Below are 22,774 nucleotides of genomic sequence, written 5' to 3'. Positions count from 1 at the left end.
CATCCAATGCTTCCCAGTGGCAATGAAGTTCAAAGAGGAAAAAGACACCTGTCAAAGGTCTGAGAGAACACTGCGTGCGTCTTGGGTCTGTAGGTGGCAGCAAGAGATTGGACAAAGAGTGACTGGCAACCCCCTGCAGAGGGCATCCAGACAGAAGTACAGCATAGCACAGTGAATCCTACTGCTACTGGCAATACAGCCTCTTAACACCCTGTCCCTATAGCTACTAACTCCAGTTTTCCCAGGGAAAGAAACTGGCAACACCAGTCATTGCCAATCTAGTTCAGACTTCATAGTTCCCTGCAGACTGGGGACTCCCCATTCTCTCTTCTGGAAAAGTACAATGGCTTTAGTTGAGCATGCCAGCATTGGCCTGTAATCCCAGTAAAAGGGAAGATTGCCATTAATTTTAAGACCACCCAGGATGACTTAGTGAGAACACATCACAAAAACATTAAAAAGGAAGAAAGGAAGGAAGGAAGGAAGGAAGGAAGGAAGGAAGGAAGGAAGGAAGGAAAAAAGAAAGAGAGAGAGAGAAAACAAGCAAGCAAGCAGGCAGGCAGGATGTGGGTGTACACCTTTAATCCCAGCACTTGGGAAGCAAAGGTAGGCGGATCCCTGTGAGGTCGATGCCAGTCTGGTTTGTAGAGTAAGTGAGTTCGAGAACAGTCAGGGTTACACAGAGAAACTCTGTCTCAAAAAAACAAAAACCAAGAAAAAAAGAAGAGAAAATAAAAAGAAAGAGAGAAAGCAAGCAAGCAAGGGCAAGGCTATGGTCTTCAGTTGTGGCAGTTTCTTGCGCTAGCAAAACACTCTTTAAGTATTTTGGTTTTACCATCATCCCCACAATTCTTGTCACAGTGAGGGAAGGATGCTTCCTATTAACAGGCGAACAAACCAGAAGACCTCAGCTCCTGCCACAGCCACTAACACTAGTCTCTGCATTAGTTTTTAAGGCAGGTATCAAGTCCCATAGACCTTATTCCCTGTGGTAAACCCAGCACCTAAACATTGCAAGTGCAGCTTTATGAAGGCCTGGCTATCTCTGTAGTGTCTACTCCAGCTCAGAGCCTTCTACCCACAGACAGACAAACCTGGTCCATGATTTTATTTTTGTTAGGTGATTAGTTGCCACCAATAGATCATATCTAAAATTCTTACATCATGTCCTCCATAGGACTAGGATTATTGTAATTATTAGTGCACCCAGATTTATAGCCTACTGTACAAGATGCAGCAGTGGGTACAGAGAACACAGTAAAACTGACCTATGAGGAGCAGAAATCAACACCAACAGCATAGGCTAAGATTACCTGCACTCCAGGGCCTTTGGTTCCTCCATCTTTAAGCCATGTATCTGCATTAATTCCTGAGAATTTTCTACATTGAAATTAAGAAACTGCAGGTCACTCTGCTGTTTTACATAAATCTGCCAGAGATATCAACAAATCAATACAATAAAAACCAAACCAAACTGAATCAATAGTTGGCACTTTGAAATCCTAAAACAGACCAGACACTTTGTTTTGTTGTTTCCTATGGTTCCAACAGGATATTTCCATATATCTCATCACCTAACCACCAATTCCCACAGCCAAGACTATCTGCTATGCTTAAATACGACATCTGTTTGATGTAGTGAAGATTTAGAAGGCACCATTAACAAAATCAACAGGTATTGGGCAGTAGTGGTGCATGCCTTTAGTCTCAGCACTGGGGAGGCAGAGGTAGGGCAGGGGCAGGAGATTCTCTGAGGTCCAGGCCAGCACATCTACACAGCAATTTCCAGGGAAACTCTATCTCAAACACACACACACACACACACACACACACACACACACACACACACACACAAATTCATAGGCAGATGGCTTCCTAATCCTGCAGTTACAGTGCACAGCTGGGACATACCTGTCTCAGATTGTGTAGCTCTGAATTTGTACGATCTTGCTTTGACTTTGCAATATCAAGTAATTCATCTTTCCTCTTTTCTCTCTCAACTGTGTAAGAAAAAAAATGATTGGGTTTTTTTCATCAGCAATATCAAAATGTCTTTCAAGTTCTAACAACTTAACTAATATTTTTGTTGTAATTCTTAAAACTGCAGAATGACTTGTAAAAGCTTTAATCTGTGATTCTGACTGGATCCTTCATAAAACAAGAAAATGCACAATATAAACTAATGTTAAATCAAAAGGATTTAAAGTATATGCATGTGCTTATAAGAAAATATGCATACAATAAACATGAAAGCAAGCCAGGCACAGGGGCACACATCACTTGGGAGTTGGAGGTGAGAAACTCAGGAGGTCAAGGGTAGCCTGGGTTACATGAGATCCCAACTGAAAACAACAACAACAACAAACAAACAAAACCAAAGCCTGAAAGCAAGTATTGAAAAATAGTCATTACTCACTGAGAAGGGTCCCTCTATTAGGTTAGCCTTGAACTTATGACCCTCTCGAAGCCTCTAGATATTGGGATTGTGGCATCCTATCACCCATGGCTAAGGACTCATTTTTATTTGTAAAGATTTAACCATTTTAATCATATGTATGTGAGTGCCTGCAAGTATATATGTGCACCCCACACCTGCCCTCATAAGAGAGCACCATCCCTTGGACACTGCGAGGTGTCAGCAACCGTGAGTCCTTGTAATTGAATCTGGATTCTCTGGAAGGATAGTCAGTTCTCCTAACTGCTGAGCAATCTCTCCAGTCCTATGAATTTATTTTAAACAAGTTGAGTTTGGCCACATGTACTTGTGATCCGAGCTACTCTAGAGTCTGACATGGGAAAATCATTTGAGATCAAGAGTTAGAGAACAGCCTTGGCAACATAGAAGGACCCTACTTAATATACAAAATATACAAAAATATACAAAAATATAACAAGAAGTTATTTTTAGGAGATGGGGATATGGCTCGGAGGTAGAGAGTGCTTAATGAGCACATGGAAGGCCTTAGGCTTGATCCCTAGCCCCAGCATTACGAGAAAAAGGAGTACATACAAAGAAGGTACTAGAAAGGTATAAAAAACAAGGTACTATTCCCAAACATGCATTAACAGTGTACATAGAACGGATTTGAACTGGACAGTGGTGGCACACATCTTTAATCCCAGCACTTGGTAGGCAGAGGCAAGGGGATCTCTGTGTTTGAGGCCTACAGAGTGGGTTTTAAACACACACATACACAGCCTGCTCAGTGAAAAGACTGTGACTTGGCCATATATGATTTCAAGGCTGACCATGTGGTGTTGGATAACCAACAGGGGGCTCTTCCCAGGGATCCACCTGTACTTATTTAAGTAGCAAATAATTTTTTGACTTATTGTGTTTGTTTATTTTTAATGTAATTGCAGGCACACGTGTACTATGACAGATTTGAGACTTAGTTCTCTTCTTTCACAATGTGGGTCTAAGGAATTAAACTCAGTTCATCAGCCTTGACAGCAAACATTTCGCTCGCTGAACCATCTTGCCAGCCTATATAGTTCTCTCTTTATTTACTCACACTGTGATGCATGTGGAAGTCAGAGAGCAACTTCAACAACCAGTTCTCCTTCTACCACACAGGTCTCAAGGACTGAACGCAGGGCCTCAGGCTTGGCAGCACATGCCTTTCCTGGATGAACCATCTCTAGAGCCTACTCTCTATCTACTTCTGAGAGACAAAGTCTCTCCCTGAATCTGGTTTAATCTGTTTAGCCAGGCTAGAACCCAATAAGCCTGAAGGATCTTCCTGTCTCTGTTACCCTTAGAGCTGGGTAATTTCAGGGATACCTGGCTTGGTGCTGGGATCCATCTGGTCCTCTAGATTATAAAGCAAATACTCTTAACCACTGAGCTACCTCCCCATCTCCACTGTTTGAAACAGGTTCCTGCATAATTCAGGCTGGCCTTGACTACTTATGTGCCTTATGTAGGCTTTGAGCTCCTGATCCTTCTACCTCTACATCTCAATGGCTGAGATTACAGGCAAATGCCACTATACCCAGCTTAATGCTGCATTTTAGGATAACCTCCTGTTGCATCAGAAGCAATTCTAACAATAAATAGCCATGTTTCCTTAGTCCAGACAGTAGTATGCAAGGCTGCACAGATGAGAGATCAGAGTGGAGTGGGTCTGTCTATTTCTACAGGTTGGTTCCAGAATCCAAAGAGTTTGTGTGAAGTTGTGCTAATAGCTCTTCCTGAACACAAGACAGCATGGAGGAAGGTACTCTGGGGTGTCTAAGACCGGCTGAGGCTCCACCTTTTATGGACTGTAGGCTGAGGTAGGATTTAATGGGACTAGCCTCCATTCCCAGCAGTCAAGACACACTAAAATCATCTTTGCAAACTCCTAATGACCATATGATACACAGAAATGAAACACTGTCTCTAAGCCTATGTGAAGAACTTTATCTTCAACAAGAGAAAATACATTTTTGAACTTAAAGTAAAATTTTAAAACAACTTCCAATTTTGAATAAAACGTGTCAAGTTTCTGCCATAGTTCTTCAATAGAACATTGTTACACATTAAGCCTTTTCCAATTCTTTCTTACTCCACTCACTTTTGTTTCACTGAATACTAAATCCAGGGTCTAGTGTATTCTAGGCAAGCAGGCGCTCAACCACAGAGCCGCATACATACCTTCAATTCTTATTCATTTACTTAATTCTGTATTTATTTTTATATGTACTTAGAACCTTGAGCATGCTAGGCTAGGGCTTTCCCACTGAACTATATCCCTGGCCCTCACCTTTTTTTCTTCTCTTTTTAATATTACATAATCCAGGCTGGCCTCAAACTGAATATATTAACTGAGGCTGACCTTGCCATTTTGATCCTTCTGGGACTGTAGGTATCTAACCTATATCACCACACACACACAACTTGGTTTTTCATTGTTTTGTTGTTGTTGTTTTTTGAGACTGGGTTTCATTATGTAGCTCTGGCTTCCTGGAACTCATTACCTAGACTAGGCTGGCCCCAAATTCACACAGGTCCACCTGCCTCTGCCTACTAGGATTAAATGTGTATGCACTACACCAGCTACACGTTGGTTTTGTGGTGCCGAGGAATAAACCCAAGGTACAGCAGGCAAACCCTCTACCAACTGAACTACATCCTCGCCCCTTGGCTCACTTCTGTAATTAAAACATATAAAAACTGGCCAGGCAGTGGTAGCACATGCCTCCAATCCCAGCACTCGGGAGGCAGAGGCAGGAAGATCTCTGTGAGTTTGAGGCCAGCTTGGACATAAAGGGAATTCCAAGGCAATTAAGGCTACATAGAAAAAAACTATCTCAAAAATCAAAACAAAAAATAAACAAAAAACCAAACCAAAAAACTGTTTTTGAAACAATGATGTATGATTATCTTCAACAGAAAGACAATTAGTTGAAGAAATGTTTTTAAAAGTTATTTCCAAAATAGATTACAGTTTTATTTAGCAAGTCTCATATTTTATGAACCAAGGAGACTTTTATATCTATGAATCAAGGGTGGGCTGGGTGTGACGATCCACATCCTCATCTCTTAAGTCTCAGTTCAAGACCAAATTGGAGGCTGATGGTATAAAGTGGCCTGTACACTAGACTGTGTCTTCTGACTTCCCTGCAGTGTCATGTATATGCATGTTGTGTGCATGTATCTTACTATACTATGCAGGTAGCTGAAGACTTACATGACATTGACCTTTGGCAATATACCTCAGAACACACTAGAGGAAAATCAATCAGTGTTTTCATAGCTTTGCTTAGTCCTAATTCTCTGTGGCCTGTAAGTGTCTAGGCTTTAGTGGATTCACATATACACTGACCTAGACTGATTTCAACTGTAAAGCAGCAAGTACACAGTACAGCAAGTACACAGGCAAGACAGAAATCCTAGATCTAATGAACACAGTGACCTCTCGTGGTGAAACTGGTAATCCTTAAACGGGAGATTAAAATGAAGGATTCTACTGTATTTTAAAATTCTAAAGATAACACTGCATTTTCCTTTCTTCTTACTCTGGAGAATTTATTCTCATCTTAAAATGAAGGGTATTGAAGAAAGGAAGGACTGAACCAAAAAATGTTCATCTAATTTTCTCTTTGAAAATTTCCCTCTAAATCTATGATTTTCCTAACACCATGGCTGACATGAGAGCCTAGGGAAGCCTGACAGGCAGGATAAACAGTGTGTCCACAGTGAGAAGGGAGTGGACTTTACCAGTTAAAGTCTCAGGTGGGAGGGGGAGGGGCAGTGCCCGGGAATGTGCGGTGAGATGGGAAAGCGTGGGGTGGCTGCACACGACACGCACTAATGAGGAAAGTTCACGCCTAGCTTTTGTACTTTGGGTCACAGCAGTACAAGTATACACAAGTGTTTTCCTAACTTAGTGACCATAGGTAATTAATTTGCAAAACTGAATGCTGAATTGCTAAAGTGCCAGAGCCCAAGTCGGGTGCTAGGTAAATATTATACACTTTAGCTTATGCCTGGCCCTTTGAACTCCTAGTTGTTCACTTAGTGTCTGTGAAATTATAAATGCTCTCCCCTCATCAATCCATAAGGTTCTTTTTAAATAATGTTCTGATCCTTCTGCCTCTGCCTCCCAAATTCTGGAATTACAAATTATATACCACCAGGTCCAGCTGCTGCTGCTGGGGACTGAACCCAGGGCTCAACATGTTGGACAGGCACTTCACCAACTGAGCTACACTCCTACCCTAAAATTAACTTTTGAGAAGGATAATGACCCATTCAAGCTGTATAAGAATGTAGTTCCTCTTCATAGGGAAAAAAAGCATCTACTTGGAGGAGAATAAAAATATTAAAACTCAGACCCAGTCCCTTACCAATTCTTCAAAAGACAGGGGCAAAATACTCAAAAGTCTATTTTGAGAGAAGTGTACATCTTTTAGCCTAAAACAAAAAGATAAAGTTACAAACATGCAACTATTCAAATACTTCAATATAATTCTTTTACCAGTAAAAATTAATTCATCGTGCAGACAACTTTTCTCTTGCTTGAGCCGAATGATCTCCTCTCGCTGTTCGTTATTTTCTGTTGTCTTCTCATTTAGATCCTCTTCACAGACACAAGGAAGAGAAATCCTCAAGTAAATACGAACACTACATAAAACAACCCGTGTCCTCAGCAGCTTCCGAGGACCCTGCTGGGTCTAGTCAACACATGCTGGGCCACTCACTATCTCTGCTATACCCCATGGGACACAGCAATTTTAAAATAAAAACTCTTTGTGTCATTTCTTGGTAAGGAGTTCTCCCTGCTGTACTCAGAATGAACCCCAAATTCCTTACTGTACACAGCAAGACCCACAGTAGCATCGCCCTCCCTGCTCCCCACCATTACCCCCCTTTCTCTCAGTTCCTTGGCTGCCTCTGGGATAAAGAAGAAATAATTTGGGTTTTGTTCTCCATTCTTGGTGAAGAGCTTCTGCATCTCTTAGAATTCAGGCTTCACTTTGGAGAGGACCTAGCTCTGCACATGGAGCACTTCCACCTGCAGCTTGAGTTTCTGAAGAAACAGCAAAGTGCTTCCCTGAACTTCCAGAATCTTCCAGCAAATGACAGAGGCTTCTCAGGAGGTTGTGAAAACCCGAACTTAGCACCAGTCCAATTGGTTAGTGAGAAGTCTGTGAGGCTCCCATGGATTTCAGACTGGTGTCTTAATGGGAATAGTCTCATGGGACATGAACCTGTGGAATCTGTCACTAATTCCATGTACATAGATTGTATCAAAAGCATCAAACTGAATTGTCTGTGTACCCAACTCATAAAGGAAAAATAGAGTTCCTTTTTCCAAGAAGGAAACAACCAAACCCAGAATGTCCTCACTTAAAATCCATTCTAGGCCTTCTCCATTTGTTCTTCCTATTTTCTGCCAGAAGGTTCTCAGTCAGGTTCTGGCTAGTTCTGTCTAAAGCCTAGTCATAACTCAAATGCTAACTCTTCATATTTACTTTCTCAGTCAACCTGAACTAAACAAGTTTCTCTCCCTTGCTCTCTGTTTTATTTCCCATTACTCTACTTTTAAAATGTCTTAATAAGGCTGGAAGGGTGGCTCTGCAGTTAGGAGAACTGACTGTTTTTCCAGAGGTCCTGAGTTCAATTCCCAGTAACCACATGGTGGCTCACCATCTGTAATGGGATGTGATGCTCTCTTCTGCTGTCTGAAGATGGCATACATAAAATATATCTTTTTTTTTTAAATTAAATACTGGGTTAAGTGATTACACAACAGACTTATACTTGAACATATTACTTGGCCCATGCACACACTCAGTAAACACTAATGAACCAGTGTTTGACCTACTATTGTTGCCATGCTGACCCAAAGACAAAGAGACACAATCTGTCCCTACTACTGTCATGAGGCTTATGAAATGATGGCTTTAGTTGACATTATAAATGGAGACAGGACTTGAGACCATTGGTGAAGGCATGGTAAGCCCAAGATTGTAAAAATGCTGCGTCATTTATATTAAATTGGTCAAGATAAAAATTTCAGATTTGCTGAGCAGTGGTGGTGCACGCCTTTAATCCCAGCACTTGGGAGGCAGAGGCAGGCAGATTTCTGAGTTCGAGGCCAGCCTGGTCTACAGAGTGAGTTCCAGGACAGTCAGGGTTACACAGAGAAACCCTGTCTCAAAAAACCTAAATAAATAAATAAATAAATAAATAAATAAATAAATAAATATTCAGATTTAGGCGGTATGGTTGAGACAGGGTCACATATAGCCTAGGTTGGGCTTTGAAATCTCTGTGTATATGATTCAGGGTTAGAGAGTTTATAAGTATAAGGCCCCAAGTTCAGTCCTCAGCTCTAAAAAAAAGATGCAGTCTATCCACAATTTTGTTATCTTATATCACAAAATGTGTGGCATTAATTCTATATAAGTGAAACAGACATCGAATGTTAGGCTCTACAGGCAGGAATAAACCCCTCTCACGTATAAGACTGAGGGAACTCAGGTAACACACTAAGCTGCAGAGACAACGCACTACTACCTTAAACTGTCAGGTCCTTACCTTTCAGTTTATTGACTTCAATCCTAAGCGCTTTCAATTTCTGCTTATAATCTTGCTTTTCTTTCACAACACAAGTCTCTGCCATCTTAGCATCACGTAAAGCATGCTCTAACAATTTAAATTTACCCGAACAGTCTGAGATGTGATTGACTGCCTCAATAATATCTTTGTCCTAAAAACCAAGGGGAGAACAGTCAGGCCATATTTTAAATTCCGACTAATCAGTAAGGTCGCTATGCTTAGAGTGCACTGTGCAGTGAGTTCCTTTCTTAACACCTTTCAGGTTAACTCAATTGCTGTGACTTTATGCTAGCACCAAGGGACAAAGGAGTCAGCAGACACAGAAGTTCTTCTCTATCCATGACAATGAAACAGCAATTTCAGTTTAGTTGGCTGGCTTGTGAACCTATGTGCTTGTCAACACCTTACTGTTTTTTAAAAAGTTAAAAATCAGGTAATTTTTTTTTCAGACAAGCTCTCTTTTTACATAGCCCTAGACATCCAGGAACCTGATGTAAACACCAGGCTGCCTCAAACTCAGAGATCCTCCTGCCTCTGCTGCCTAGTGCTGAGATTAAAGTCGTGCACCACCACATCCAGTAAGAATCAGATAATTTGATGGCCAGGCTACATTGTTCAGCAAGTAAGATGGCAGCTCTTAGATGGGGATATTCTTCCCTGATCACAGGCAAGTCCTGTGGGGCCCATATTTCCTGCCTACTTTCAGCTTGTTAAAAGGATAGACAGATTCTTAGGACCTCATTCAACCAGCATGCTGAGTTAAAAGCTTTTGTGGTTGAAGCTGTTTCAAAGTATAAAAAGGGCATCTGCTGAAAAACAATTCTAACCATAATTAGACATAACAATAAGTGGCTGGTGAGGAAGCTTAGTGAGAGAGAGAGAGAGCACTTGCCTAGCATGTGTGTGGTCCCAGGCCCAACTCTTAGTCTCAGCGACACTTGCTGACACACCATAATAAACATGTACCTTCCTGAGTACCCCATTACTACGGCAGCACCAAACATGCATTCTGGGGAAAAAACAACCAACCAACCAAAAAAACCCGTACAAACTCAGTGGGTTTATGGGGAGATAAAGGGTTGGGGCAAACCACGTCGTAGCCACTAGAAGTCTGGGCAATGAATCTCAGCAATCTTGAGGCTGAGAGAATCAATGAGTCCTAGGCTAGCTTGGACTACAAGTTTCAGGCCAGCAGCCAAAATAAAACAAAAGCAAAACCTGAGGAAGGGCTAAGGATGTACCTCAGTGGTAAAGTGTTTATCCAGCATGCAAAAGGCCCTGGGTTCAGGCCCAGCACCATAAATAAGCAAATTTGTTTCATTAAAGAAACAAAAAAATAAAATAAAATAAAGAAAACAATAAGCCAAACAACAAAAGTTTGTGACTAGACCAGTTTAAAAATAATGAGTAGTTAAGCCAGTTACAAGAGATAATTTCTTCAAACCATGTCAGCCTTAAATGAGGAGCTTAGGAGTTCCTTACTGTGTCTGTCTAAGTATTTCCTGACAAGCATGTGCTTTTAGCAGAGACTATTTTCCTTAAAACAGAACTCTGACGATGGGAGTTCTGCCTCTTGGAATGCACTGTCCTAACATGGAGGAAGCGTCTTCATCAGTCCCCAAGCTCTGCCAGCGCTGTGGTGACAACTATTTTAACTAAAGCTAACTACATATTTTAGCATTTTCTCTTTAATTTTCAGAAAGTTTGCTTATGATCATGTTCCAACAGCCGGGCAGTGGTGGTGCACGCCTTTAATCCTAGCACTTGGGAGGCAGAGGCAGGTGGATTTCTGAGTTCGAGGCCAGCTTGGTCTACAGAGTGAGTTCCAGGACAGCCAGGGCTACACAGAGAAACACTTTATACAAAAACCAAAAAAAAAAAAAAAAAAAAAAAAAAAATCACGTTCTAACGTTAATGTCAGGAAGTCAATGGCACATCTGCAAATAGCAACTTCACCAATATCTCCCCCTGCTTAGCAACTGCCAAAGGTGCACGAGGCAGAGGAGCACGCACTCTCTTTCTCTCTTCTCCCTCCCCCTTCCCCTCCCCCCATCTCTCTGGGGAGTCCATGCTTCACACTCTATCAGTGTTTGACAGCTTCCAGTTTTCCTCTTTTTTGTTTGGTTTTTCAAGACAGTTTCTCTGTGTAGCCCTGGCTATTCTGGAACTCCATCTGTAGACCAGGCTGACCTCAAACTCACACACATCCCCCTGCCTCTGCCTCCAGAGTGCTGGCATTAAAGGCTTGCATTAACACTACCCAGTTTCCTCCTGTTTTAATAAAAGACTAACAAGCATCTGATGGCCAGTATCTTCCGGGAACGGTTCACTGAAACAGTCCCGAGGCTTTGGGAACACCATGGAAGGATGTTCCTCTCGTCTCTGAAAGCACAAGGTGAAATGAGCAACACCAGCAGCTAGCTCTGTGTTCTGGGCTGCTAAGGACTCAGGGAAGGATGGCGTGTGTGGGTGAGCTCCGCAAGCTGCATTGGGCTCTGAGGTAGATGTATGACATTCAATTACCTTTAGCTTTATCATGGTAGTGAGAGCCTGCTCTCTAGCTTGCAACTGTCCTACCTGAGCAGAGAGGTCCACTAACGTGCTGCTGAGATTTTCATTTCTAGCCTACAAGAGAACAACACAGAAAACACTAACTGAGTCTGTTAACATTTCCATTGGGCAACCAACCACAATCAACACTCATTTTCAACTACAATCAACACTCTGTTTTTGTTTTTTTTTTAAATTTAACATTTTTCAGGAACAATGTAGGTGAAGTAACAATCATCAAAAAGGAATGCAAATACCTATTCCTCTATTAGTTCTAGCTTCCTCTCAATACTTAGCAGTTGTTCTAATTTGTACTGATTTATATAGGTTATATTTATAAACACTTCTTTTTAAGTAAAATCATTTTGTTTTAACTAATACACAAATAAAATATCATACAGCTTCCTTAAAGAAGAAGTAACTCATTTCCAGACAGGGTTCGTCTGGGTAGTCCTGGCTATCCTGGAACTCACACTGTAGACCAGGCTGGCTTCTAATTCACAGAGATCCACCTGCCTCTGCCTCCCGGGTACTGATGTTAAAAGCATGCACCACCATACCTGGCTGCACATCTTTTTTAACATCTAGGCTAAAAATCTTTGCACTGGGTTTGGCTCAATATGCCACTATACATTTGCCCAAATCTTATAGAAAGTAAAACACAAAACATGAGCCATTACAAAAACTGGACTTGGGGTGATGAGGATGAGTCCACATGCATTCACCAGTTACAATGAATAGACCACCATGATGCAGTGCCTCAGAAGTGGGGATGCCACAAGTGTGGATACAGCAGACATGGGAACTCTGTACTTTTCACTCAATTTTTCTGTGACCCTAAAACTGCTCTAAAACATAAAGCTTAACTGAGCAGAGTGGCACACACTGTAACTATCACATTCAGGAGGCTAAGGCAGAAGGATTAAAAGTTTGAGAATAGCCTAGGCTACATAGTCTATAAGAAGGAAAGAAGGGAGGGAGGGAGGGAGGGAGGGAGGGAGGGAGGAAAGAAGGAAGAAAGAAGGAAAAAAAGAAAGAAAAAACTGAAAACCCAACTTTGCCAATTTTATCCCAGATGTGTTCCTAGCTTTGGTATGGGTGCGTTACTCATATCAGACAAGACCTTAGGTTAATCTTAGTACTTCAGAGGCTGAGACTGGAGGGCTGCAGCTTCAGCTCTAGCTAGAGGAGACTTAGGTAGGCAATGTTTCAAAATAAAAACTTTAAAAAAGTTCTGGGAATGTAAAGCATTTGCATCATCAAGGCCCTGGGTTTAATCTCCACTACAGGAGAAGAGGGAAGGGGAGGGGAGATGGAACCAGAGGAGGGATGAGACAGGCAAAGGGAAGTGAAGGGGAGGGATTCAGAATCTGGAAAGCCATATTTGAAGCTACCAAAACATGAAGGTTCTTATTTCAGAAAGAGAAAGGTTTTCTGAAATAACCCACGGTTGTTAAAATGCAGTGCTTCTAAGCCAAACAGCAAACCCCTTTATGTTCGTGGGCTGTGATGACACTTCATCCCAGCACAGAACGACACTGTGCAGCTGTGCAGGAAGCAGAACACGCACTTCCGGCTTCCATACGCACACAGCTGCTTTTAATGATGACATTTGAAGTTAATTTTTCTGTAACTGAAACCCAGAATTCGGACTAATAAAGTTCATCAAAAATTAAAACCAACCTCAAGGTCTTCCGAGAGGAGGGCAGAATGTGTGGCCTTTTGAGCCATTTCCTGGAGCTGTTGCTGAGTCTTCTGAAGAGCTGTCTGGCATTCTGTTTGATTGGATTCAAGGGTTTTGACCTTCTTCATGAGTGACTTGATTATGTCAGTTCTTTTATGCAGCTCACCTGAGGGAAATTTCAGTCACTGTGTCTGTACTGAGACGCAATAGGCAGCATTTTCAAAATCAGTGATTATGAAACAAAGGTCTGATGAACATTTTAAAAACATTTTACTGTGAAATGTACAATACCATATGTATTCCAGAAATAAACACTAGCACCAACCAGAAGTCACCTTCCGAAACATAATCTCTGTTAATTTCCACTTTCCAAGCCACTGCCCGGGTCTTAGAATAATCACTTCCTTGTTGCCCACCCGATCCCCATGCTATGGACGGCAGGCCAGGCACCTGTCCACCACTGATCTACCCTCTGGGCCAGCATCCTTGCATTGACTATTACTGTTCTCCCACCTATCTCTGTGTCTACCCCCAAAGTACAATGTGACCCATATACAAGCAGAATTATACTTAGGAGTCGGTCTCTTCACTTGTAAGATCCTGAGAGCCACCAAAGTTGTGACTTGTGTTTATCACTAACACTGCTATATGACAGTCTATTAAATTACAACAGCAGCACGCATGATTTGCTCTGCTCTTGGTAATTATCTAGGCTGTGCCCACTTTGCAGCTTTTAAATAGTGCTCCTCTGAATATCCTCTTACATGTATCTTAGGGTATTTCTGCTTTGCTGCTCAAAATGTGATCCTTAAACCTACAGCACTAGTATCATTGGGGATACTGCCAGAAATGCAGAGTTCTGATCCAGGTATGGCAGTGAGCATATCTCCCAGCACTCCAGCACTAGGTCAGTGAAAACAGTAAGATTAGGGGGTTCAAGATCATCCTTTGCTACAAAGAAAGTCCAAAACCTGCCTAAATGGGAGAATACTCTATCTCAAAATTTAAAAATAAATGAAAGACAAAGTGCTTTCCTGGTCTTTGAGGGCACCAGGCACATATATGGTGCACACACATCCAGGCAAAGTACTCACACTACAGAGTGATTTTCAGGACAGCCAGGGCTACACAGAGAAATCTTGTCTCCTGCCTACCCCTTCCCCTCCAAAAAGAGGATGGGGATATGAGATTAAAAGCATTGGCTGTTCTTCCAGAGATCCAAGTTCAACTTCCATTAGCCACATGGTGGTTTTCAACTGTAACTCCAGTCCCAGAGAACCCCACGCCCTCTTCTGGCCTCTGAACACATTACATGTATGTGGTATATAGACAGAACATGAAGGCAAAAAAATCCCATACACAAAAAAAATTTTTTTTAAATGTTTTGTTCTGTTTTGTTTTTAAATTAAAAAGGCAGTGGCATTGTACACCTTTAATCCCAGCACTCAGCATGCAAAGGCAGGCAGATCTCTGTAAATTCCAGGACAGTCTGGTCTACAGAGTGAGTTCTAAGACAGCCAGGGCTACATAGTAAAACCCTGTTTGGAAAAAACAAACTAAACCAATAAACAAATAAAATAGCCAAGTAACAAAACCAAAACAAAGAATACAGACTCTTAGTCTTAAATCTATTACATCAGAAGTTACCTAAGTAAGCTTAGAGCTGGGGCAGCACTGGGGAGCCTAGGGATGAAACTCAGAACCTCAAGAATGTTAAGATGATTTCCCATGAGTTATACCCTCCAGCCCACAGTTTGCATTTAGTAAATTCTTTAGGCAACTGAAGTGAAAATTCCTAAGGGTGGAATGGCTTGACTTGGTTAAAACATCTCCAGCCTTTAGACCATTTTTTTCTTTTTTCTTTTTGGTTTTTCAAGACATGGTTTCTGTGTGTAGCCCTGGCTGTCCTGGAACTCACTCTGTAGACCAGGCTGGCCTCGAACTCAGAAATCCGCCTGCCTCTGCCTCCCAAGTGCTGGGATTAAAGGCGTGCGCCACCACCGCCCAGCTAGACCCTTTCTTTATAGAATGTGTATGTCTCCAACTTCACTAGGTACTGTAAAATGATTTCCCAAAGTAATTATGGCAACCTACTCCAGCAATGTGACTCTTCCTGGGGCTATGTATGGGAATACATGTGCTAACAAGGCCTGAGAGCCTCCATTGCTTCCAAGGTCAGATACCAACTATACCAAGGCAGAATGGTATAGCTGGCTCCCTTTATCAACACCTGATATCTTTTGCCAGTCTAGCAAACATAAAATGATCTATCCTTATGGTTTAATTTTTGTTTCCCTAATGACTAATGAGAATGAGAACCTACTTATATATTTACTGGTCATTAAATGTTCCTCTTTCCATGAAAAGTTTATTGAACCCTGTCTCAAAAAAACAAAAACTAAAAACTCGGAAAAAAAAAAAAAAAAAGGCAGGGTCTCACTATGTAGCCCTAGCTGTCCTGGAACTCACTATGTAGACCTGGCCTCAAACTCACACAGATCCAACACAGATCCATCTGCCACTACCTCCCCAGTGCTAGAAGTTAAGGTGTGTGCCACCACATCTGGCTGTTTATACAACTTTAAAAAATTTAGCCGGGCAGTGGTGACACACACCTTTAATCCCAGCACTTGGGAGGCAGAGGCAGGTGGATTTCTGAGTTCGAGGCCAGCCTGGTCTACAGACTGAGTTCCAGGACAGCCAGGTCTACACAGAGAAACCCTGTCTTGAAAAATAAAACAAACAAACAAAAAAAAAAAAAAAAAAAAAAAAAATTAAATTACATTTATTGTGTTTGTGCATGTGACCTCCCAGTGCACGTGGAGGTCAGGGGACAACTTGTGAGAGCTGGTTCTCTCCTTCCACCATGAGGCTCTTGGGGACGAACTAAGGTCCTCAGACCTGGCAGCAAGTATCTTCACCATTAAGCCATCTTAGAGACCCTTTTTATATTACTTTCAATGAGCAATCTTTCCGTTTATATTTGAATTTCATTTTATTTTGTCTGGAATTCTGGGACAAGGCTTTATGAACCCCAGCTGGTTTCGATTTCCGGTACAGCCAAGGATGACCTTGAACTTCTGGTCATCTGACCTCTCCTGAACAGACTAGTTTTATCTGATGCTGGGATAGTACTCACTGCTTCAATCATGCTAAGCAAGCACTGTACCACTGAGCTACATTCTAAGCACTATTTTACATTTTTTTAAAATTGTATTTAGGGGATGGAGGAATGGCTCAGGAGTCAAGACCATTGCTGTTCTTCTAGAGGCCCAATTCCCAGCATAATGGTTCCTAAACATTTGTAACTCCATTCCAGGGGACTCATCACCCTTTTCTGGGCTCCTCTGTCACTGATTGCAGGTGGTGCACAGACATACATATGCTCATACATATAAAATAGTTTTTAAAATTAGTTATTTACTTATATTTATAGGGCCGGATGTGGACGTCAACTCTCTCCCCACTCTGTAGGTACCAGGGACTGGACTCAGGCTGTTAGGCTTAGCAGCGAGCACTATCATACCACCCTCCTGTTTTAAAACATGATCACGGTGACCCAGAGCTCTGAGCATTTCCTACCACTGAACTGCACCCACAGCTGTCACTGCATGTTAACACTGTGTTTAACTGTAGCTCTGGCCAGCACTTTCCTACATTTGAGGACTCTGCCTCTCGTGTCTGTACACTCAAGGTGACTGTTTATAAAGTCCTCCCATCTTCAACAGGACAGAACTCCATGACATCAGGAGCTGTATTCTTTTCCTCTTCCTTATGTGCTTTCTTAGAGCCCTCTTAATGTGTCTGCACACAGGCATAAGCACGGGAGCTACGTGGTTCTGACCTTCTAATTTGCCGCAGCGTTCCTCCAACGTCAACACTTTCTGCCGATCCTCTTCCCATGAAAGAAGTTGTCTCTGATGCACTGCAACCATGTCATTGAGCTCTTTATCTCGGTCTTTCAATTCTCCAATGAGCAACTGAAGCTCCTTCCGCTGTTTCTCAATCGTGGAATTCTCAACTTCTGATCCGATGTTCTAAACATGGAAGGTGGTTTTGAATCAAGATAAACCCAACACCACACATCAGCCACAATCTACTTTGCAAACAATTACACTCTTCTGTGGCCATCTCTGAATTGCTGAATTGAGTTTTACCCTCTCTTAAAAAAATGTATCAAGTTATACCTGTTTAAAATAGCTCAAGCCTATCACACAGCCTGTCTCTATCACCTTCCATCATACAATATGAAGTTTTTAAAGAGTAAGACCATTTCCAAAGTTTCTAGCTAACCCCAACACACTCAGCTTTCCCTGCACTTTGCTGTCAATCTTCCTGTTCTGATCAACAATGTTCTGTCCTGTGTACTCCAGGACACATGCGTGTGCAAACACACACACTACACATACACATACACGCACACACTCCTGTCGCCTTTGTGTATGTGTGTGTGTGGTGCTGGAGCTCAAACCTGGAGCATTAATGAACATGTGATTTAACTACTGAGTTATATTCCCAATCCTTGGCCTAGAAATTTTGGAGAAATCAAGGAAATATAATCATAAAATAACTGTTTTTAACAATATTATAGTCAATTCTTATCAAAGAACGGGAATTTTAATCTGTAAGAAGATAATGACGCTAGATGTGGTGGTACAACTCTTCAGTCCTGCACTCCAGAGGTGGAGGGAGGCGGATCTTCACAAGTTCAAGGCCAGTCTAGTCTATACATCACGTTCGAAGCCAGTCAGAACTACATAGTTAGACCCTGTGGCAGCAACAACAAAAAAAATAAACAAACAAATTAAATTCTAAATATTAACATATACATTACTGAAATACATTCAATCTACCAAGGGTAATTTAGATTTTTTAAAAAGATTTATTTATTTATTATGTATATAGTGTTCTGCCTGCATGAACATAGTGTATGCCCATAGGCCAGAAAAGGCACCAGAACTCATTACAGATGGTTGTGAGCCACCATGTGGTTGTGGGGACTTCTGGAAGAGCAGTGCCCTTAACCTCTGAGGCATCCAGCCCATATATTTAATATTGTGGCTTGTCATACTCAACATGTATAATTAAAAACAAGGGCAAAGAGGATCCAGAGAACACAGGTTTGAATCTTAGTACCCATACAGCAGCTCAAAACTGTGTGTGCTTCTAGTTCCAGGGGACCGGATGTCCTCTTCTGGCCTCCTTGAGCACCAGGCACACACATGGTGTACAGACATACATACATGCAGGCAAAAACACCCACACATATAAAAGAAAAACTAAATCTTGAAAAGGGTGGGCAGTTCAGGAGACAGAAGTGCTTGCCTTACAGCCTGGCAACGTGAGGTCAATGCCCAGAACCCAGGTAAAAGCTGACAGGAAAGAACTTACCAACTCCACAAAGCTGTCCTCTGGTTTCCACATGTACACATGTGCTACATCTACATATCCACACATATCCACACATATCCACACATCATATGCACACACATAACTTCACGGTGGTGCTTATCAAAACAAAAATTACCTATTATTATTAACACTTTGTTTTTGTGTTGTTCTTGAGAGTGTTTCTCTGAATAACCCTGGCTGTCCTAGAACTTGTACGGCTGACCAAGCTGGCCTTGAACTCAAAGAGATCCACCTGCCTTTGTCTCCCAAGGACTGGGATTAAAGGCATCACCTGGCTGTGACTGACCACTTTAAAGTCCGGTGTATGTCAGGTCCTATCAACCTGATGCTGGAGTTGGCCACTTAGTGGTTATATAACCTTGATCAAGTTACTTGGCATCTCTCCCTCTTAGTCTCTTTACCTGTAAAATGGTAACAGCAGTGCTCTTAGACACATGCTCTATCACTGACAATACCTACAGTATTTTTTTAATTATTATTACTTTTGTGTATGGGTGTTTTACTGCATGTACATCTGCGTGTCACTTGCATGCTTGGTGCCTGTGGAGGTCAGAAGCTGCTCTCAGAGCGACTTGTCATTTATGAGTCACTATATGGACACTGGGAATCAAACCTAGGTCTTTCAAGTTCTCTTAACCAACTACTGAACCATCTATCTCCCTAACCTCCACAGCCTTTTAAAAAAATACCTTTTGAGACTTAGTGTCACTAAATTGCATTGCCCCTGGGCTCGCTCTGAGGCCTTGAAATTTCCAGCCTCCAAAGTAGCTGGGATTACAGACCAATAGTGCGTGGCATATAGTAATCACTCAACATTAGCTATTATTATTAATTACAATTAGGGTCTTGCTCTGCAGCCCTGTCAGTTCTGCAAGCTGGCTTTGAACTCACAGAAATCAATATGCCTTTACTTCCCAAGTACCTTGAGATTAAAGGCGTGCACCACCACACCTAGCTTAATTCATGTGTACGTGTGTAGGTAGAACTTCCAGAAGTTGGTTTCCTTCCTTCTACCATATGGATTCCAGGGATAGAACACACATCAGGCCAGCTTCATGAACCCACTGAGCCATCTCACTATTAAGTTTTACTATAATCCACATGGTACAGAATTATGTTGTTTTTGTGTAGGAAAGGTGGGAACTGACCTTACCTCATGCATGCTAGACAACTCTACCACTAAGCTAAGCCTAGCCCCAAGTTAAGGACAATATTTAAAGTTGGGATGTGATGGTTCACACCTATATTCTCAGAACTCAGGAGGCCAGGCAGAAAGGGGAGTCGAGATGCCAGCATGGTCTACCCAGGGTGTGGAGGGTAGTACAAGTTTATAGGACAGTCATGTATATGATGACAGCATCTTGAAAAAGATTTATAAATAATGACTTACAGTTACTTACTCGTACCTAAACACACACACACACACACACACACACACACACACACACACAAAGAACTTCGAATTCCAAGTCACAATACCTGAATTCCAGTCTATAGAAACGGCAGCGGGGGGCATGGCGCTCAGTGGAGCGTAACCAGGAGATAAACCAAGCATACAAAAAGCATCACGTCACCCTCCACTGATACATAAATGCAAACCCTGGACAAATTCACTTTCAAGACTGTCAAAGTGAAGTAAGAAGTCCGTGCACTCGCTAGACTACTGTTAAATAAACGAGGGAGGGCAATGCCCTGGTGCTCGCGCCTCGTCGCTGGGTCCCAGCTAGGTCCCGGGTTTGGTTGGGCTGAGGAAACGGCCTCTCCGATACCTCTCTTGGGGCAGCGGCGCTCACCTGGCGCCGGTATAAGGTCGCCGAAGGGTTCATGGATGATGCCCCCGCCCTCAGAGAGAGTTGGTGCCAGCAGCGGGTCACCTCAGAAACGCCATAGGTGCAAGTCCGCAGCGGCGGGGGCAAGGCCACAGCCCAGGACGCCGCGACCTCAAAGCCACGCATGCGCACCCAAACCGCCCGGCCACGCTAGGGCGTCGCGCAGGAGGGACGCTCCGAGTCTCGCGAGACTTGCGCCCCGTGCTCGCGGATAGCTAGAGAACCAGAATCTATGTTCCCACGCTGGAAGGCTTCGACGCGTCAAAGGTCCCCAGAGCGTCGCAGCGGGAAAAGCCAAGTGAATTAAAAGCCGTTTCGAGGTCCCAGCGACCCTGGTTCCCCTGGTTCCTGTCTTCCCATAACTCAACTAGAAGGTCTGCTGTTGCCTCCCTGTGGACAGTTAGTCTGAAGAACCGGGCTGGGCTCTCAGAAATCCTGGTCTAACCCAAGCTCACTCGCGACGGAAGGGTCTACCAGTCAATCAGTCATCTATCTGCTCTTAATAGTGATGACAACCGTGACATTCTATTATCACATTTACCATATTACTGCTGGATCCCGCGGATGAGGTGGAAAGACACCTAGGGGCGACTCTGGGTCTCACTATTTCCCTGTATTTGTGCATTTCTGCATCTGCTCAGTGAGAGGGCAACTTCCAGTCTCCTTCGGAAGGCCTTCCTCCACCTTTGAGACAGATCCTTATTCAGCCATCCTCCTGCCTGGTTCCCAGGACACGTTTTATGGCTGTTAGGGGTCAGAGGAGGGCAAGCAGAATGGCCCTGAACCCTGACAGAGATTTCCACCCAAGCCTGACCACCTGAGAATCCACAGTGGAAGGGAGGGAATCCAAAGTTGTTTTCTCTCTCTGCACATGAACACACATTCATACCAAAACAAATGAAAAACTTCAAATTATACGTGTGCTAGGGATCAAATCCCTGTCATCATCATGAAGCAAACGCTTTACCACATGTGTACACACCTAATAAAAATGTAACAAACTGGAAAGCAAAAATATACAAAAATTAACCAGGTGTTGGTCACACCTTTAATCCCAGCACTTGGGAGTCACTTTCTAGTTCAGGGCCAGCCTGGTCTATACAGCAAGTTCCAAGACAGCCAGGGACACACTGAGAAACCCTGCCTCAAAAAAAAAAAACAAAGAAAAAAAAACAAAACAAAACCAAAACTAGATTGTGACAATTAAACAATTAGAATTAAAATCAATCTTTATGGGGTATTTTTAAATTTCAAATGAAAGGAAAAAAAGCCACATTATCAATAAGGCCAATTCTAAACCTTCATTTTCTAGCAGTAACATCTGCTGACGATAAGGACTGAAAGTGCATGTTTCAAGAACTGTTTCGGGATTGGAGAGACAGTCTTAGCGGGTAATGATGCTCCTCTAGCAGAGGGCCCAAGTGCCATTCCCAGCATGCAAAGGGGCAGTTCACAGCCGCGTTTAACTCCAGCTCCAGGGGCTCTACAGGTTCTTCTGGCTTCTGTAGATATCGTACCCAAAGGAGGTAGTCTGTGCACACTGAAATGTCTTTTTCATGAACACCTAGGGTGTAGTACCTCCATGGGGAATACACTACAGCACCAAGAAAATACCATCATAACACATGCTAGAATATCCAGGACTAGTGCACTTGCTCTGCCAAATGTTTCTACTTAGCAAAATTCAGTTAGCGAAAATTTTCATTTTTAACTTCACATCTTTATTGCACATTTTTTCTCTAAGACGCTAAAACAAACAAAAGCACCCTTTTATTCAAGGAAGGATGTTTTTGCATGATAATGACTTCATGGACTCTACATTCTTAAAGGAATCATTAATGACTTGTGTCAGTGATGCTACTATTTTTACTGCCTGGATTCCTATGTTCCCACACTTAAGGCAATTTAAAAGATAAAAGACTTTCACACTTTACATCTGATTTTCAAAGTTTAAGTTCACCCAATTCATTAAAACTAGTTTCTCTACGGGCAGTGGTGGCGCACGCCTTTAATCCCAGCACTTGGGAGGCAGAGGCAGGCGGATTTCTGAGTTCAAGGCCAGCCTGGTCTACAGAGTGAGTTCCAGGATAGCCAGGGTTACACAGAGAAACCCTGTCTCAAGAAACCAAATAAATAAATAAATAAATTAATTAATTAATTAAAAACCAAAAACCCTAGTTTCTCTGTAAGTTAGTTTGCTACTTCCCAAACTATAGCCTGAAAACATACATGCTGTTTTCAGTTGGT

General features: G+C 42.4%; 1 protein-coding gene across 7 annotated transcripts in view; it reads right to left on the bottom strand.

Moving 5' to 3' along the window:
• Ccdc62 (coiled-coil domain containing 62) overlaps positions 1 to 20,679 on the bottom strand; it is a 36,514-nt gene extending 15,835 nt beyond the window's left edge. For 2 of the 7 annotated variants that reach the window (XM_076922863.1, XM_076922861.1), the window contains exons 1-8: positions 20,492 to 20,673; positions 17,131 to 17,323; positions 13,286 to 13,452; positions 11,576 to 11,677; positions 9,032 to 9,203; positions 6,966 to 7,067; positions 1,912 to 2,000; positions 1,314 to 1,429 (exon numbers count right to left, since the gene is read on the bottom strand). In XM_076922863.1, the coding sequence (XP_076778978.1) occupies positions 1,314 to 1,429; positions 1,912 to 2,000; positions 6,966 to 7,067; positions 9,032 to 9,203; positions 11,576 to 11,677; positions 13,286 to 13,452; positions 17,131 to 17,323; positions 20,492 to 20,653 (1,103 nt within the window). In that variant the 5' untranslated portion in view covers positions 20,654 to 20,673. The other 5 variants (XM_076922862.1, XM_076922865.1, XM_076922864.1 and 2 more) reach the window with 5 other exon arrangements.
• Positions 20,680 to 22,774: the final 2,095 nt, after the last annotated feature.

Source organism: Arvicanthis niloticus, chromosome 24 (genome assembly GCF_011762505.2).
Source record: "Arvicanthis niloticus isolate mArvNil1 chromosome 24, mArvNil1.pat.X, whole genome shotgun sequence".
Classification (NCBI taxonomy): Eukaryota; Metazoa; Chordata; class Mammalia; order Rodentia; family Muridae; genus Arvicanthis; species Arvicanthis niloticus.
The sequence above is the reverse complement of the archived record's forward strand: the minus strand, read 5'-3'. Positions and strand labels throughout refer to the sequence as shown.